The sequence below is a fragment of the Rhynchophorus ferrugineus genome, unplaced genomic scaffold (assembly GCF_030347505.1).
Source record: "Rhynchophorus ferrugineus isolate W39M unplaced genomic scaffold, kcgeb_rfMv2 rfM2, whole genome shotgun sequence".
Classification (NCBI taxonomy): Eukaryota; Metazoa; Arthropoda; class Insecta; order Coleoptera; family Curculionidae; genus Rhynchophorus; species Rhynchophorus ferrugineus.
The window spans coordinates 79,744,575-79,762,320 of NW_027472581.1; the positions used below are offsets into that span (position 1 = coordinate 79,744,575).

Below are 17,746 nucleotides of genomic sequence, written 5' to 3' on the forward strand. Positions count from 1 at the left end.
AACCAGTATGTGTCAGTGTTAAGGAATCTTAATATGTTTCGTTTTATTTCTTTTTGGGATCTTATTCTTGAGCAACGAAATATATTTTTAGATTTGATTAGTGCCTTAATTCTAATGATATGTTAAACTTTAAGGTCATTAGCTGCGATCCATTCAGTGATGCTGAATCATATACCAATTTTTGGTTTTGGCCTCAACTAGTTAAAAATTCCAGGAAAAGTTCTGGAGGAGCGAAAAAGGTCGAAAAGAGTGAATTGCAACACTTATTGGGCGAAAACATAAGACAAAAGTGACAATATAAATAAGTGGACACAAGGTTGGAAAATAAGAATTAATGAAAATAAATCTGTACATGTGCAGTTCACCTATAAACAGACCGTAAAAGCACTAATAACATTAAATAACACTATCATTCCATATAGCAACAACGGTAAATATCTCGGAATGATTTTTGATGCAAAACCTCGCTGGAACATATAAAGAAGAAAAGAAAAGAACTGGAATTGAAATATAGGAAAATGTACTGGCTAATTGGAAGAAAATCACAATTATCAGTACATAATAAATTGCTATTATATAAGCAAATATTGAAACCTATATGGACATACACAAAGTAACATAAACAAAATACAAATTTTTCAGAACAAAAGTTCTGAAAAGTATTTTGGACCCAACCAAATACTACAGGCTGACTACCTACGGAGTTCAATAATGGGGATGTTCTGCAAAGAGCAAAATACAAATTTTTCAGAACAAAATCCTGAGAGGGATTGCCCACCCAAATACTATAGGGCTGATTACCTACATCGAGACCTTCAGATACCCTCAGTCAGTCAAGAAATCAAAAGCATTGCAAGGGGGCATGAGAAAAGACTCCATTCTCATACGAATATTGAAATATTGCAACTTTTGAATACCACCAGAACAGGACACGGACTCAAAAGAATCAAACCATCTAATCTTGTATAGTGTTGGATAGTGAGGTGCATATGTTAAAAAATTCAGCAGTGACATGTATAAACGTTATTTCACCAGCGACTGAGTTAGGGCCGATGGGTCCCCTTAGTTATATACCTAGGTTTAAGTTAGCATAAAGACAAATTGTAGGTTAGACGGAAACGACGAGTAAGAATGTATTAATTAAATAATAAGCACACTTTCATTAAGTTTTCACATAGTTTTTATCTAAAATAGTCAGATATATGTGTACAATATTGTTGCTGAGTTGATGTGACGAAAAATCGGAAGTCGTTCAGTGCAAAAGTCATTCAGTTTGCTTTTTAAGCACTAACTTTAGTATATAAACCTCATAGATATACTGTAGCCAATTGCTTCTACTGTGTAATTTCTAAAGCGTGCCGAGTCCAAATAATACAAAAACAGTAATATAATTTTGTGACATATAAAAGAATTAAATTACCAACAAAACAAATCTAAATTAATATAAGTGTTTGGAACAAAACAAATCTAATTTGTTGCTCGATACTGACTTGAAAGTGATCAGTTGGTAGTAGTTTAAATAATATTGTAAATAGATAAACAGGTTTACGTAGGTATTAAGCTAAATTGTTAGTGTTTAGAAGAATATAAAATACGTGTCGTAGATAGGTTAAATAAGGTTTTTATTTATTTTTATTTAGTTATTACAACGATAGTTATGTACATATTTTATTTTAAAATGATTGTTTTTTGTTAAAAATCTTAATTTTCCTCCTTGTTTATTGTTATGAGTTCCTTATTTATTTTTTGAAGTTGGTTCAATTTATTTATAAAAAACATTTTATTTTGTTGAAAAAAGTTGTATAATATTTCCATTGATGCAGTGTAATAATTGAAACATAATAAGTATAAATATCAATAAATTATTTATGATTCAGTCATATATTTTCTTTTGGTTGGAATTATTTGTTTTTATTGTAACAAATTATTATTTATAATTTAAATTATTTGATGTTATGCCTCTTATTTTCAGACTGATTCCTGTGATAGTATGATGCATAGAGGCATAGTGGGAAGTGTTCCTGGATTACTGGACTCGTTATCCTGTTCATCCACCGCCGATTTACCTTACAGTCTTCACGACGACGACACTATGTCCATACCGAACATCGTGTCCGAGTGTATCCGACACCTAGAGCACAACGGTCTACACACCTTCGGTATCTTCAGAGTCAGCGCTTCTAAGAAACGGCTTCGACAGGTAGGTACTCCGATGCTTCCAATTTCGCTTTTGGTAAATTATTAACATTCGAATACTTACAGCTGAGAGAGGACTTTGATTGCGGCAAAGAAGTGACCATTGACGATGATCAATGTCCACACGACGTCGCCAGTTTGCTGAAGGAATATTTAAGAGACTTACCAGACCCCTTACTATGTAGAGATCTCTATCATGCATTTGTTCAGACACAACGTAAGTACATTTTATTATTTTATTATTACCTTAGGTGTTATTAATAATTTTATCAGTTGGCAATAAAAGCTTCTTTGGTTGCTTTTGTATACCGGGTGTACCGGAAAGTTATTACCGGTTCTTTTTTTTGGAAGAAAATACATAATTTCAAGAAATTGGAAATATTTATTTATTCCACATATCAGCCCTTTAGTTCTATATAGCTTGGCTATCTTTTAGACAATTTATGGATGCCATCCCAAAAAAAAACAGTTTGTCCTTTGAGCAATACCATTCATCGAGCCGTTTTCTGACTTCGAAAATTGGCGCAGTGCTGCTCTGCAAGCGCGGGTCCCATTTATGCGAAAAGTTGATAGTTGGACGGGGTATGGTCTGGATAGTGTGACGCGTGTATTCATATGTCTCATCCAAGTGCATTCAACGCTTCCTTGAGCGGTTTTAGGAGACTTTATCGCGCTTAAAATCAGTTTACTGTGTCCTCGCACCCATTCTAGACGTTTTTAATCAATGTATGGTTCAAACTAATTATTTGTTATCACTATTAACAGTTTCATCAGGTATCAAAAGTTCGTTATACACCACGCCACTCTGATTCCACCAAAGTCTGTTTTTGTATACATTGCCATTTGATAACCATGATTTTTTGCGCGCAGAGTTTTCAAAGTAAATCCACTTTTCATCACCAGCCACTACTCGACGCAGAACGAAAAATGTCCAATGATTTCCCATCGTACCGTTAAAGTAGTATTTCAGAGACGATTTATCCATTTTCCATTTGCCTGCCATTCAATTTATGTAGCATCTACTTTGGGAATTTTCACCATTGCAGTCAATGAAAATTATTTCATGCGCATCCCAATATACAGACGCCAAAACCTTGCCAGCCGACTGTTGCGTTTTCTCATGCTTTGGGCCGGGTTCATTGTGTACAGTCCACTCGGATGACTGTCGAATGGACTTCGGGGTGAAATGATGGAGCCATGTTTCATACATTGTCACATATCGACGTAAAAGCTCGGGTTTATTACACTTAGTCATCTTCAAACATTGCTCGCGCGGCATCCACTTTGCACAGAGCTTTCTCATACCCAAATTTTTGTGAATGATATGATATACACGTTCAGTTGATATGTTTAGAGTGCCTGCTATTTAATTCGATTTCGATATACGGTCATTCCAAATCATTTTGTGGATTTTTTAAATGTTTTCTTCGGTAACAACCTCTTATAGGTGTACTGCGTTCACGATATTCGGTGCCCATTTCACCACGTCTAAACTTAACATACCAATCTTTGATGGCTGATTTTCATAGGGCAGTGTCTCGAAACTCGGTATTAAGCCAATTTTTTGCTTCAACTGTATTTTTCCCTTGAAAAAGCAATATTTTATCAACACGCGAAGTTCCTTTTTATTCTTTTTTTCATAATAACAAAAGTTGCTTCACTTAAAATGCTATAATTCTCAGACTAATGATCCGACAGCTGTCAAATTTATACACACATCTTTTGAGAGTTAAGGCTAACTAAAAACATATGGATTTAATTCTAGTAGTGCCATCTATGTGTCAAACCGGGGACTTTTCAAATGACCTGTTACTATTCCTACAATTTTTATAATATTTTTTAAGCTGCTAATATATTTTAAGAACATTTGATTTTAAAACTAAAGGATGCCATTATATGATAGATATCGTTTGTATCGGTCAAGATGCAGGAGCTTTTGCTTCTCTAATAACGTAAGTATGGAAGATACTAAAATTCGTCTGCATATTTAAACAAATTCAGGTTAGTGATTTGGACATACCTATAAAATGAAACTTTTGGGGAAAGATACAGAGAACAACTGCGGAAAAATCGTAGGTCAAGATCGTAGAAAGCCATGTAAAACATAGGAGCCTAACATTATCTGATGTGAATAACTGGGACAAGATTTAATGATAAATCTTCGAAATCTTATTCGCCAACAACAGTGTATTGATTCAGAACTAGACAAGGAGTTTTGCTTTACTTCATTTAATCCAATTCAAGCTATCAATCAAATATATAATAGAACTGAATTAAATTTGAATGTTTCTAATTTTTAGTTTTCAATTTTCAATAAGCCTGAAGAAATCTGATTTATTTAGTAGTTTTATAGGTAAATTTACATATTTCAATAATGTGTCATTGCAGGAATACGCAATCGAAGATTACAGTTCGAAGCACTACAACATTTAGTTCAACTGTTACCACCCACTAATAGAGACACATTATACGCTTTGCTCAGCTTTTTGGCTATGGTAGCGAAATTCGCCAATGATAGCAAGAACGCTTTGGGTAAGTTAAAACAATCTTATATCTTCCCTTGTGAAATCTAAATCTGTTACTTTTAGGCGAGGATCTGGCTGGAAACAAAATGGACTCGAATAATTTAGCCACCGTCTTTGCCCCCAACATTTTGCACTGCATCAAACCTGGCGGCAAGGAAAATTCTGATCGATCTGAGGATCGAATTGATATTATCAACGTGGTGAGGACATTGATCGATCACTACAAGCAGATATTTAGCGTATCGGCCGAACTGCTGGACGAAATTTACGTTCATATGATGGATTCGCATCCGGAGGTTCTCGACCAGCTTTTGAACAAAAAAGACGCCATTGGAGGAGCTGACGAGTAAGTGTTATAATTATCTGTTTATATTTTACAAATCTTGATTGCTGATTATGATAAATTGAGACTCGAAATGAAATTATAACTATACCGATTAAAATCAAGAATCATCATCATCATCATTAAGCATGTTATTTAATGACTTTATTTTTTGGATCTTTGCCTTTTCAACGTTTAATTTTTTTCAGCAAGTTTATTTATCAAAAAAAAACTAAACAATTTCTGAAGGCATTTATTTATATTATTTTTATTTCATTAAGATTCGCAATTTGTAAATTCGTTTAACCAGACAATATTTTTCTTCTCATTTTATTTTAGTTAAAGAGAGACATATTTCTGTCTGATTAATTCGAACGCGTAAACGAATGAGCCTGTCAAAGTCGTTCGGTTGTCGATGTAAAATTCTTGAAAGCAATAGTGATAAGAATTTATAGCTCTAACCTACAAACTACTGAGGATGTATAATTAACTGTAGATTTTAAATGTACTGTAATGTTAAAATTAATTATATTTGATAACATTTTTATTCAATTATTTTATTTAGATTAGAATTTTGTTGTATATCAAAGCCAAACTGAAATAAAACTCATAGTTAATACGGCAACATTGCGACCTTTTGACGTCAAAAATTTAGATGACGCATGTGCAAAATAACTTTGAATATTAAATAGACTATAGTTCCATTCCAAGCTCTATCATATTTTCAGTTATGTGATTAACTGTTGCCAAAATGAAATCATTAGTTTTATATATTTTTAAACATTTTTGAACTTAACTATTTACATTAACCATTTTTATTAAAATTTTCGAAAAGAATAAAGAATAATGTTGAATATTAGGAAAAAAAGATGTACGTATGAAACATGTGAGATACAAGTAAATACATATAATCATATACGTTTGTATATGATTGTATACAGTTGCTGCAATATACTGCTCACCTAGATATGCATTAGGGAAAGAATAACTACCTCGAACTCCTTCAGGAAATTATTTAATAATTGACTTTATCACTCCAACGAGTAGACATCTATAAACATATATACACCCATCTACTGGTAAATCAACGTACTAGCAATCAGATGTAATCAAAATACCTCACTGACTTCTTCATAATAAAAACATATCAAGTAAAAATTATATTTGATAACATTTTTATTCAATTATTTTATTTAGATTAGAATTTTGTTGTATATCAAAGCCAAACTGAAATAAAACTCATAGTTAATACGGCAACATTGCGACCTTTTGACGTCAAAAATTTAGATGACGCATGTGCAAAATAACTTTGAATATTAAATAGACTATAGTTCCATTCCAAGCTCTATCATATTTTCAGTTATGTGATTAACTGTTGTCAAGATGAAATCATTAGTTTTATATATTTTTAAACATTTTTGAACTTAGCTATTTATATTAACCATTTGTATTAAAATTTTCGAAAAGAATAAAGGATAATGTTGAATATTAGGAAGAAAAGATGTACGTATGAAACATGCGAGATACAAGTAAATACATATAATCATATACGTTTGTATATGATTGTATACAGTTGCTGCAATATACTGCTCACCTAGATATGCATTAGGGAAAGAATGACTACCTCGAACTCCTTCAGGAAATTATTTAATAATTGAACTTATCACCCCAAAGAGTAGACATTAGATGTAAACAAAATACCTCATTGACTTCTTCATAATAAAAATATATCAAGTAAATGACCAAACAATTCTGACCTATCTTCAGATTACGCGCCTATGATCTTTGAAAATAAATGACAATTATTAATGTATCCTATATACCGTCACCAATAGACAAGTGCAAAAATCCGAATGGATTCAGGGTGGATGAGCTAGAAAATATTAAATGCATATTCCGTTGGAAATAACTGAACAATTGCAAGAAAGCATAAGGCAAGAAAAAAATAGCAACCAAGCAGAACACCAGCTGATAAAGTTTATTTAATAAACTGAGCCAATAACTCAAGAATCATTTCTTAATAACTGAGCAGACGATCCAGAGTTTGAATATTCTCATTGAAAGAACAAACTTGAAAATGAAACTGAATAGCGCATAAAATTTAGTTCTACTAGATTTGCACATATGGATTTCACATTCAACGAAATAAAATACCTAGCAGTGATACTTGCTTGACATGATACTTGGGCAAGATACTGCACTCCAAGCTCAAGTGGAAAGAGCAAAAGAAACAAACAGAACTTTGTATGAGACTCTAATTAACACTTTACAATACAGTATTATTATACAAGCAATGGGTAGCACAAATAAATTAATATTAGCATGAACCAAACTTAAAGCATTGTTAATGCCTTATGACACATTAAAAATGAGGACATCCATAAAGATTTTTTGCAATATAACATTAACAGAGATTATGGTAACATAAAAGCGTCAAAGTACTACAACCGCTCGACAGCAGTGGACTTTTCCGGAAGTTGAAGAGACAAAAATCGTTTGAATTAATATAATTATGTGAAAATTGTGGCGTATTTTAGAACTATGTGGATTTCACTAATGTTTATACATCCATCAAATTCTAATAAAACTTAGGTTGGAAATCTTAGATCAAGACTAAAAAGACAAGAAAGAAAAATCATTAGATAGTCGTGTTTAATAACTAGTTGTAATATGTGCGCCATGTAACGTTACATTTAAAAAATTAATCAAGATTTTCTAATATTATAAGGCTGGCCACCAGTTGTTCCCTTTTTAATTAATTTATTGAATCGCTTGTAAATATTTTCAGTTGTAGTTCTCTACTTAACTGATAATTCTTGGAGCAAATCTGAACAACAAAATACCTACCAGTTATTTTGAGACTGCAAAATATTAATAGTTCCACTGGTAACCACTGGTTTTAAATGTTAAGTTAATTATATTAAATCTAGGTTAATTTAACGCTCTATGTACTCAACTTATGGGAATGCTTTTCAATGCCATAATTTCAAATTCACATCATGTAGCCAGCTTCCACCTTCCACCTTCTGGATTGCATTGACATTAACTTATTTTCCACTACACCATATGGAACCCCAAATATTTCTTTCCATTTACATAATCTTCAAAATAAAAGTGAGCTTGGCCCCAAATCCGATGTTGATGGTGTTTTTTACCCTATTATAATCCAAAAATATATAGTATTTATAATTATCTCGATATTAACATATTTACAAATGTTAAAAGCGGTAGTGTTTCTATATCGAAATAAATAAACCCAATGCCCACACCATATCATAAATTTTATTATCATTATGTAATACAAGATGTGCGTTTTACTGTTTTCACCGTTTTTCAAAATTTCCTATATTAACATTTTAATGTATTTTACTACATGATTGAGGAAATTCCCATCATTTGGAGCGGCTGTGATTATTGCTGGAAAGACCGACGACTGTCTTAAATGACAGATATATTTTAACGTTGGTGGGGTTTTCCATAACTTACACCTAGCTAATAAAAATATACCAATAAATACTTTTCTATGAAAGAAGTCGGTATACTAAATCTCAATGAACTCGTTAATTTTAAGTTATTCTCATTATACATTTAAAAAACTTATGTGACTTGCGAAAATAGTTTCCTATGTCAACATTGAAGCAGCGATCAACAACTTTATGAAAATCATTAAATAATAATCTACGTATAACGACTGGCAGTATTCTTTGATCTCGTAATCTTGATTAGGCTCTCATTCTGCAATTAACATTTAGAAAATCAATATCCTACATATTGGTAGAGTAATTTTTAGTATTATGGCACGCCATAAACCCTTTTGGTAATAAAACTTAATTTTTATGGCGTCGAACAGGATTCATTGGTTATTTCAGTCTTAGAACTTATTAGCAATTAATAATTGGCGTTACCATTTAGACATGGTAGGTTATTATGGTCTGAACCACAAATGTAAAACATTAATAAAATAATTTTTGTGTTATTTTGAAAAAAAATTATAGAAAAAAATCTCCGAAAATTCTTGAAAAACAATAGAAAAGTGCGAGGTGAATTTTATTATTCATGGAGTAGATTTTGTTATTCATAAGAGACTTTATTTCTATTTGATATTTCCTCAGAACTGTCATCATAGTAATTTTTTTGTAATTTCTTTGAGCTTTAATTTTTCCATGTCAAATCTATGATTTTTCTCTATTTTTTTTCATAATTTTTCTTAAAAATCTTACAAATATTTTTGTATCTGTATCAAATCTTAGTCATTGGTTTTATCTTTAGTATCAGGTAAAATGGTTTGGTGGCAAAAAGTATACTTTGGATACCTTTATAATGAGCTGAGAAAAGGATAATTTTATTTTTTTCGTGTTTTCAATTGTTGTTTCTTGTTTGTTTGCCTTTTGATTACCTTTTGTGTGGTAAACCGATAATTCCGTAAGTGTAGAACATCTGAAGATTTCTGGGCATAAAATTGAACCACATAATTTTTATTTGCTTCTTTTGAAGCTAGTTTCATGACATTAAGAAATTCTTGCAGTGAAATAAGTAACTGTAGTGATAATAATGACAATAATGGTAGTCGGGTGGGACAAGGTCTGGGTTATCCGGTGGATACATCAAAAACTTTGCAATATCTCTCAGATTTTGCCGACTAGACATATGTATGGGCTAACGTTGCCGTGAAGACCTTGTCCTTTCTTATTGATCAATTATGGTAACTCCTAATCCAAGCTTCAATCGCCGACAATTTGTAGACATTTTCAAGCATCTGATGATTAATAATCTTACCAAACACTTAGTATTACCACCAGCGTCGATTCCGACTTTAACTATTTTTTAAGTTTACGTTCTTCGCCTTTTCGCACATTTTTCTCGTATGTGATCCATTTTGGTTTTGGTAAAAATCAGCAAATTTTTCGTTTTTCGAAAATTTCCGAACCACCGACTTCGAATGGTTTCTTTGTTTCATATTTATATATTCACTATACATATATTTCATATTTTGTTTAATTTTTTTATATGTTTGATATACCTAAAATAATTCTATTATACATAGAAACAAAAAGAACTAATTTATAATTACTCATATAAACGGCTAACAATTTTCTTGTAACAATACTTTAACTCGAAAATAGGAAATAGAGACATTGTAGTTTGAAGTAAATTCTAATTTGTTGTAAATAATTACGCGTAAGAAGTTTACGCACATTCTGACGTGAAGAGTTATGACAGAAATATGTAGGGGCCTCGGAGCGCCAAAAAGATGATACACTCTGGGACAATTAGCCTTCGGGTCAGTTTTATACTGTTGAAGATGTCAGGGTTCAGACTTCTTGACTGCATGAGTTATGGTGATATCCGCAAGCGGTGCCATGTCATTTTTCTTAAAGTTCGTGAGAACAGACCTTGGTTAATAAACATAACAAAAATGTGAGACGCATTTGAAGTTAGAAAAGGTAGATTTAACATAGAAGTAGAAATTTGATTTGAATTTGAAATTGATTTTGAAAAAGTCATATTGTTTGAAATTTTAATATAGTTCGTTTCAGCATATTTTTCAACAAATTTCCAATGTTTAGATGTTATTTTCATATATATCCCCAAAACAGGTATTTTTCTCTATGAGCTCTTAATCTGAGTCAAGCATCCTTCACTGTAGTCATCTTTTGAACTTAGGAAATGTGTTCTAATGACTTTAAAAATAAATTAAATTTTCAATATATAAAATTACGCAATTCAAGCATAATTTATAGAAATAAATGTGTCTTAATGGGATAATTTGGCTTCAGCCCTGAGCAGATACAATAATATTATGTAATATCAGAACATTCTTAAAAAATATATATTAAAGTCTCCTAATAAGGCTTTATCTGGACTAGACATTGCTCAATGTCAGCTCTGCCGACATTATGCAGTGACTGTGCAGTGACCAAGTTAAGTCTATCTCAGAAGACATCCAGTCTTACCTAGCCTGGTCACCGGCGTGGCTTATTATAAAAACCGGATAATTTTCGTCCTGTCGCCTTACCCATTGCGGCTATCAATCCGGCTTAGAATATATATCTTTGATATTTTGTACGTTAGCTATCGCTTCAAGCTTAAAATATAATATCTCAAAAATAATTTTGTGGATTTTTTGGAATATTACATATGAACATCCGAAGGGGAGTGAGATGCTCTGAATACTAAGTAGAATAGTATATCACTTATTAATTGGCAGTACGTTTTTTTTTTTCTTCATTATTTTTATCCTTTCAAAATTAATAATTACGTTTTAATTTTCATCAAAAGAAATCAAATTTATCAACCAAAGGAGATAGAACTTCACAGTGATTAGCTGTTTTTTCTTGGTTAGATAATGGATAGTTTGAACATTTCTCTTTGGCGAATAAATTATTTTGGAAAAATTATGGGTACATCAGTGTGTGGTGTATTTTTTTCCAATATCTGAAGGATTTCACCAGGCATTATTATATCATAAAAATTGCTTCTTTAGTGTCGTTTATATGTTAAAGGCATCATCGATCTTTTCCGTTCATTTTCTGTTTCTCTTGTTTTCCACTTATTACGCTTTTTTTGGTTTATGTAAATATCCATTTTCATTAAACCCATCTAAATCCTGCATGATATAAATATTTAACATCGTATCTTCGACCTGTTTATTTTCCAAATAATTTAAATAAAGGTTTCTTGTTAACTGTTTTGTTGAATTTAATTAAATGATGACCACCTGGAAGATTCATTGAGGCTTATGTATTTAAATTATTCTTGCTTAGAAACAATGGTGATCACGTCCTTCTGACCTAACATACACTTTATTTTTTTGCTTTTTCATTTTATAGTATCGTATTTTTATGTCAGGTATCGAGTGATGGTGATGTTTTTTTATTAATATGTGATAATTTAACTTTTCTTTTAATATAAAATTGCTAATTTGTGATTTACTATCTGAATAACTGTTTCAATAATGTTCATAATCCTCTACCATATTTCGAGGTCTTTATATGATTGTTATTAGTCGACCTGTGGTTGAGTGAGAAATTGGATACTTCAGTAAATGTCTATCAATGTATTTCTAGCAATTTTTGAACTTATAGTGATATTTGGCATATTTAAGACATTTTTATCTAGATTTTGAATAGAATAAAATGAATCGTTTTTATAACAATGGGCAGTAGTATTTTAATCAAATTTAATCTCTTTATTTGGTAAACATGTCTTCCGTTATTACATTTTTTTACATATCAGAATAGCTAAGAGCTAGATCTTTAGAATAAGATTGATGTTGTCACAATGTTTACTTTAATTCATTGAATTAAAAATTTATTTACAACTCTTCTCCTTCTTCTTCTTCCAATTAGAAGTCAGAAAGATGCCTATCCGCACCTCAATGAAATCCTTTTTGCTATGGATTTTAGAACTGTATGAAAAGTTGTTGGCCGTTATTTTAATGAAAAATATATTTTTAATGCCTTTTCCATAATTTTCTATATCCAATTAATTTTAACAATTGCAACGATAACACAGGTCTGAAACAAAAAAGTATTTTCATTTCTAAGTATTTTTGGTTTGCTGAAAACGAAAGTAATACGGAAAGCTACCCAGACGGCAGGATTTTTTGGAAAATGCAAAATGATTATAAAAATAAGTAATTTTATATTCATATTAATTTACTTGCACTAATACTTTTAGAGTATTAGGAGCGCAAGTTAAGAGCCAAGACAACAAACATGAGGAAGTTGTATTTATATTATTTTATATTTTCCTCAAAAATATAGTTCTATATCGTCTTCTAGAAAGTATGTAATTTCGTCTAGTTCTTTACGTCATATTTGTGATGTATCTTATTATATTTCAGTTATATAGTTTTGAATTGGAATATGTTACAAATTCGAAATTTTTTTCACAGGGTGAGCTAAATGATTTGATAACAGACTTGAATCTTCGCAAAGATGCTGATTGGCTGAAATCTGAAAAGTCAAAACTTACTTCTGCCAGGAGTGACTTCCTCCTGGTTGAGATATTGCGAGAGAAAGATTAATCACTACTTTGCTCAAGAGGACAAATTGGTTTATTGAAATAATATTGAAAGTTTAATGGTTGCATTTAAGGTGCAATTCAATACAGCACAATGTCGTTTTTTCATACCTCCATTAAAGAATGAAGCCTTAAAGTAGGTCTTCTTCACAACGATGGTTTTTATGCTTCCATTTTTGTAAGTTATTCCATATATCTCAAAAAAAACTTATAACAACTTGGAATTATAGATGGAATTAATATATTATTAGATAAATATATGATATAACAACGAGCAGAAATAGTGAATATATTAATTGAAAATAATCGTTCCATTTTTGCCAGTCAACGGAAATTGCGTGAAAAATATCCTAATCGTCCAGTGCCTCACAAAACCACAATTTGTCGTTTACATGCGAATTTTCGACAGTATGGTATGATAGCAGACAGGCCTCGTTCTAGAAGATAACGAACGTCTCGTAACGTTGAAAATGTGGCTCAGAATCTCCAGAAACCTCAATTCGGAGACGAGGTTCTCTCAAAACTGATTTGAAAATGTTCCCGTACAAAATTCAATTAGTCAAAAATTGTTACCGCGAGATCCTGATCAATGAGTTGAGTACAGTAATGCAATCCTAACTCTGTGTGGTGAAATTGAAGATTTTTCGTCTAAATTCAATTTTAGGGAACACATTATGTTCAATTAATCCATGAAATATCATAGCATCCACTAAAAACAAATCTATGGTGTGGTATTCATGGTGGTAATATCATTGGTCCCTTTTTTTATGAAAATGATCAAAGTGTTGCTGTTACCGTTACTGCTGAACGGTACCAAGACATGATTCGAAATTTTTCTGTTCCTAAAGTGGAAGAGCAAAGACTAGACGACATGTAGTTTCAGCAATATGGGGAAATATAACACATACAGCTTGGTCAGCAATTTAATTATTGAATGACGTTTTTCCACGAAGAAGAAGTGGCGACTTAATATGGGCAGCCAGATATCCAGGTTTAACACCATCAGACATTTTATTATGGGTTTTTTTAAAATCAAAAGTTTATGTGAATAAGCCCCAAACGATTTAACATCTTAAAGACAATATGCGTCACGAAATTGAAGAAATTCAGCCTCAGATCTTTCAGGATGTCATATAAAATGTCTTAAAAAGGGCCGAAAGTTACATAGCGAATCGCAGTCACCATTTAGCCGATATAATTTTTCTATCATATCAAAAAAAAGTGAAAACCAAATAAACTTTTTAGGTAAACCAAACTTATTTATCTTTTCTTTAAGCAAAGTTATAGGCAATCAAAATGGTGGCGGGACTTTTGCCCCACGCTATAGAATATATTATATATTGATGACTCAATATTTTCAAAATATTAAAAGATTGAATACTACAATAATAATAATATGTAGGATATGAAAACAATGTGCATACACAATATTGGCCTTTTCCCTAAATATTTTTCAATCTGTTAGAACGAACAAAATCCAATTCATCACTTGTCTTACGTAATCCTTACAAGTTTTCTCGATCAAAAGCTCTAAAAAGCAACTACCGAGCATAAAAGACCTTCATGCCGCTCCAAAGTTCCGTACCAGTCAAAGAATCGTTTTTATTTCTTTTTCCTTCTTTTTTTCTCGAGAAAACGATGCGATTTTACTAAGGTAGTTGGATGAGGTTCAAGAATGTTTCCGATGAAAATATGAATTGGATTCGTATTTTGAAATATCGCATTTCAAGCCGGTGGAACGCCGAATCTAATAATTCTACAGCTTTTGACGCGAAGCAAAGAATGTTTCTTATGTTTTTTTTTCGCTATAAACTGAAATATCTTTATGTTGTTATAATAAGGCGGATGCGCTTGATTTTATTCTTGACATGTTTTTCTTGTTTGAGTATAGCTCCGTATTACCATTGAATAGTTAATAATTAGTAGGAATATAATGGCGAATATTTATGATTCTTACATATTTTTTTTATTCTATATAGTGAAATATATTGTGCCATATTATAATATGGGGGAGGTGCCGTTCTTAAATTTTAACGTATAATATTGTTCATTTAATTATTAAACACCAACATACTAGCAATAATAATTAATAGATTGATTATATAAATTATTTTATTGATTGTTTTCAATCTTATAGGGAATCCATGAAAATTATATAATGATATATTACTGATGATAATTTGGTTGAGGATCATAGGTATTTGTAAAGTAGTTTCCGCATGTTTTTTGAATCGTGTTTTTTTTTCTAGATCGGTTGATGAGCTGGATTCAGAGTCAAACTCTGCTCCCTGGACTCCCACTCACCCAACATCGGAAGTATCAATGGAGCATGCGTTCGATCCAAAATATGCGCTAGCTGGCGAACCGAAGAAGACTTATTCCAGGGAGGAATGCTTGCACGAAGCTGCTGCTACTGGCGGTCCGAATATTGGTATGAGGATTAGGTACGTTGCGAATACATATTTATCACATCAATGATACAATTTTGATGGCTGTATAAGTATCGTTGTTATTTAGGAAAAAATGTCAATCTGTGTAAATGGGTGAATGTGGAAAAAAAAGAGTGCTGCAATGATAAAAAAGCAAGTAAAAAGTGAGAGAAATAACGAGAAGCAAGATATCCAGTTATGTAAAGCCATGATAGATTCGCTATGGTAGGGATCAGGACAGAACCCTAAGGGACAGAATAACTTGAGAAGCATAACGGAGTAAGAAAATATTATGAACAAACTTTATTCATATAAATATTAGTTATTAAAATATAATGAATAAAACAAATTAATTATAAAAGGATAGAATAATTGATGGTATTTGATTGGAAAAAAAGAGAAGAAAACCATTGAATACCTAATGATGGAAATTACAAAACTAATGAAAGTAAAAATGGCGGGAACAAAGTAAATAATATAACATGAATAGTAGATCATCCTGGAAGAAAAACGAAAGTAATGATGATGAATAAACAAATATACGTAGAAAATAGGAGTTAGAAAATTAAATTCATAATAAATAGAGATAGTGGAAATAAAATGAGCCAAGAGGACCTATAAGAACAAACAAGAATCCCAGGGAGTAGGGATGGAGAGCGAAATCAAAGATCATAGAAGAATGGGAGTGACAGATGAGAGAAACAAAAGGTAGTTATAAAGCAAGCACCAATAAAATAACCAAAGATGACATGATGTAAAAAAATATGAACAACAAAAAAAGGAGATAGAAATCAAACATAAAAATATCAACTCCAAAGGGTTGAAAAGCTTTTAAAGAAGCAGTATTTATTCCTTCATTTATTTATAATAATATATGAATCTTATTAGGTGATCTAGTTCTATGTGATATTTTGTGCCTTTATTTTTACATATTTTATTATTTTTTAAACACGTTATACCTTCTTAAAGCTTTATTCTTGTTTCAAATTCAGCAATAATTACTGTTACTTTACTTATTTTTGATCTTTTTATGTTTCTTAGACACAAAGATAAAATACGAGAGAGGAGTCTTCGCAAGAAGCGCGAGAAGCATGAAGATGGTCTCCTATCGCGGATCAGGGGTTCTTCGAAAGAGGAGGACTATTATGGCAAGCATCGTTCCTCGTCGATCGAAAGTACCAGTTCCACTCACACCGATGATGTTACTAGGGTGATGAGAACGGCTGAAGATATGGGCGAGCGGCGAATATCTAGTCCTTATCTGTCAAACAACAGCGGTGTTTTGACCGCTAGTCTTACCATTCCTCTTCAGACAGGGATGGCTTATAACACAGGTTAGTTTACCATATTTATTTCAGCTTAGCTAATTCATATGTTAGATGAGTGGTTTTGACGATCGTCTGATACCAACCGTATTAGAACAAACATTGAAATGGAACTGAATAATGCATATTTCTCGTTATTGTAATTTAATAATTAAATTGAGCTTGTAGTACCATACTATTTTTGAGCTATAGTAGTTATAGACACTTGTATATGATAATATTTATATTTAAATGTTATAATTGCTTTGATTTCTTAAACCAAGGACGTTAATTTGTTTTTAATATATTTTTTAATTCTAAAAACCATACTCATTTTAAAATTTTGACATTTAATAAAAATGAAAATTTTTGTATTTACACATTACCATTTAATTTTAAATGGAAATATAAAGATATTCGATTTTTATGACAATAAACATATTATTATATAAATATGATCGCGATCGGTGTAAATAAGATTAGGTTAGTGTTAAAGCAGAACCAAATAGAAATAACATTTCTTATATTATACTATTAAGCTAATGTACAGGGAATGATCTTAGATAACTAAAATTGGCGAATATAAAATTTCTCTGCAGATTTCAGTAAATTTTATTAATATTTAGTATGTATAAAACATTGCTGACATATTGATGCCTGTTATATGATTGTGATAAGAATATTTTGTCCCATAAGTTGGATCATGGCTCAATGAATAATAACACTGTGTGATAATTTTTTTTGTTCTATAACATTAAATAAAATGCTTTTTTTGTCAAATTGTACCTGCTAAATTCTACTATTTTAAAGTTATGATAAATTAAACTACTATAAATAAATAAAGACACTATAAAAATGTTAAATCATATTTATTTATTTATATTATTACTTTTATAAAAAATAGTATTGTATATTTATAAATAGGCAATGAATCAATATAGCTCG

The 17,746-nt window shown here is 31.2% G+C and overlaps 1 protein-coding gene across 2 annotated transcripts in view; it reads left to right on the forward strand.

Annotated features, from left to right (window-relative positions):
- RhoGAP102A (Rho GTPase activating protein at 102A) overlaps positions 1 to 17,746 on the forward strand; it is a 75,211-nt gene that overhangs the window by 55,043 nt on the left and 2,422 nt on the right. For both annotated transcript variants that reach the window (XM_076396396.1, XM_076396397.1), the window contains exons 6-11: positions 1,973 to 2,200; positions 2,263 to 2,413; positions 4,585 to 4,728; positions 4,785 to 5,067; positions 15,318 to 15,512; positions 16,539 to 16,831. In XM_076396396.1, the coding sequence (XP_076252511.1) occupies positions 1,973 to 2,200; positions 2,263 to 2,413; positions 4,585 to 4,728; positions 4,785 to 5,067; positions 15,318 to 15,512; positions 16,539 to 16,831 (1,294 nt within the window). The remainder of the gene's footprint in view (positions 1 to 1,972; positions 2,201 to 2,262; positions 2,414 to 4,584; positions 4,729 to 4,784; positions 5,068 to 15,317; positions 15,513 to 16,538; positions 16,832 to 17,746) is intronic.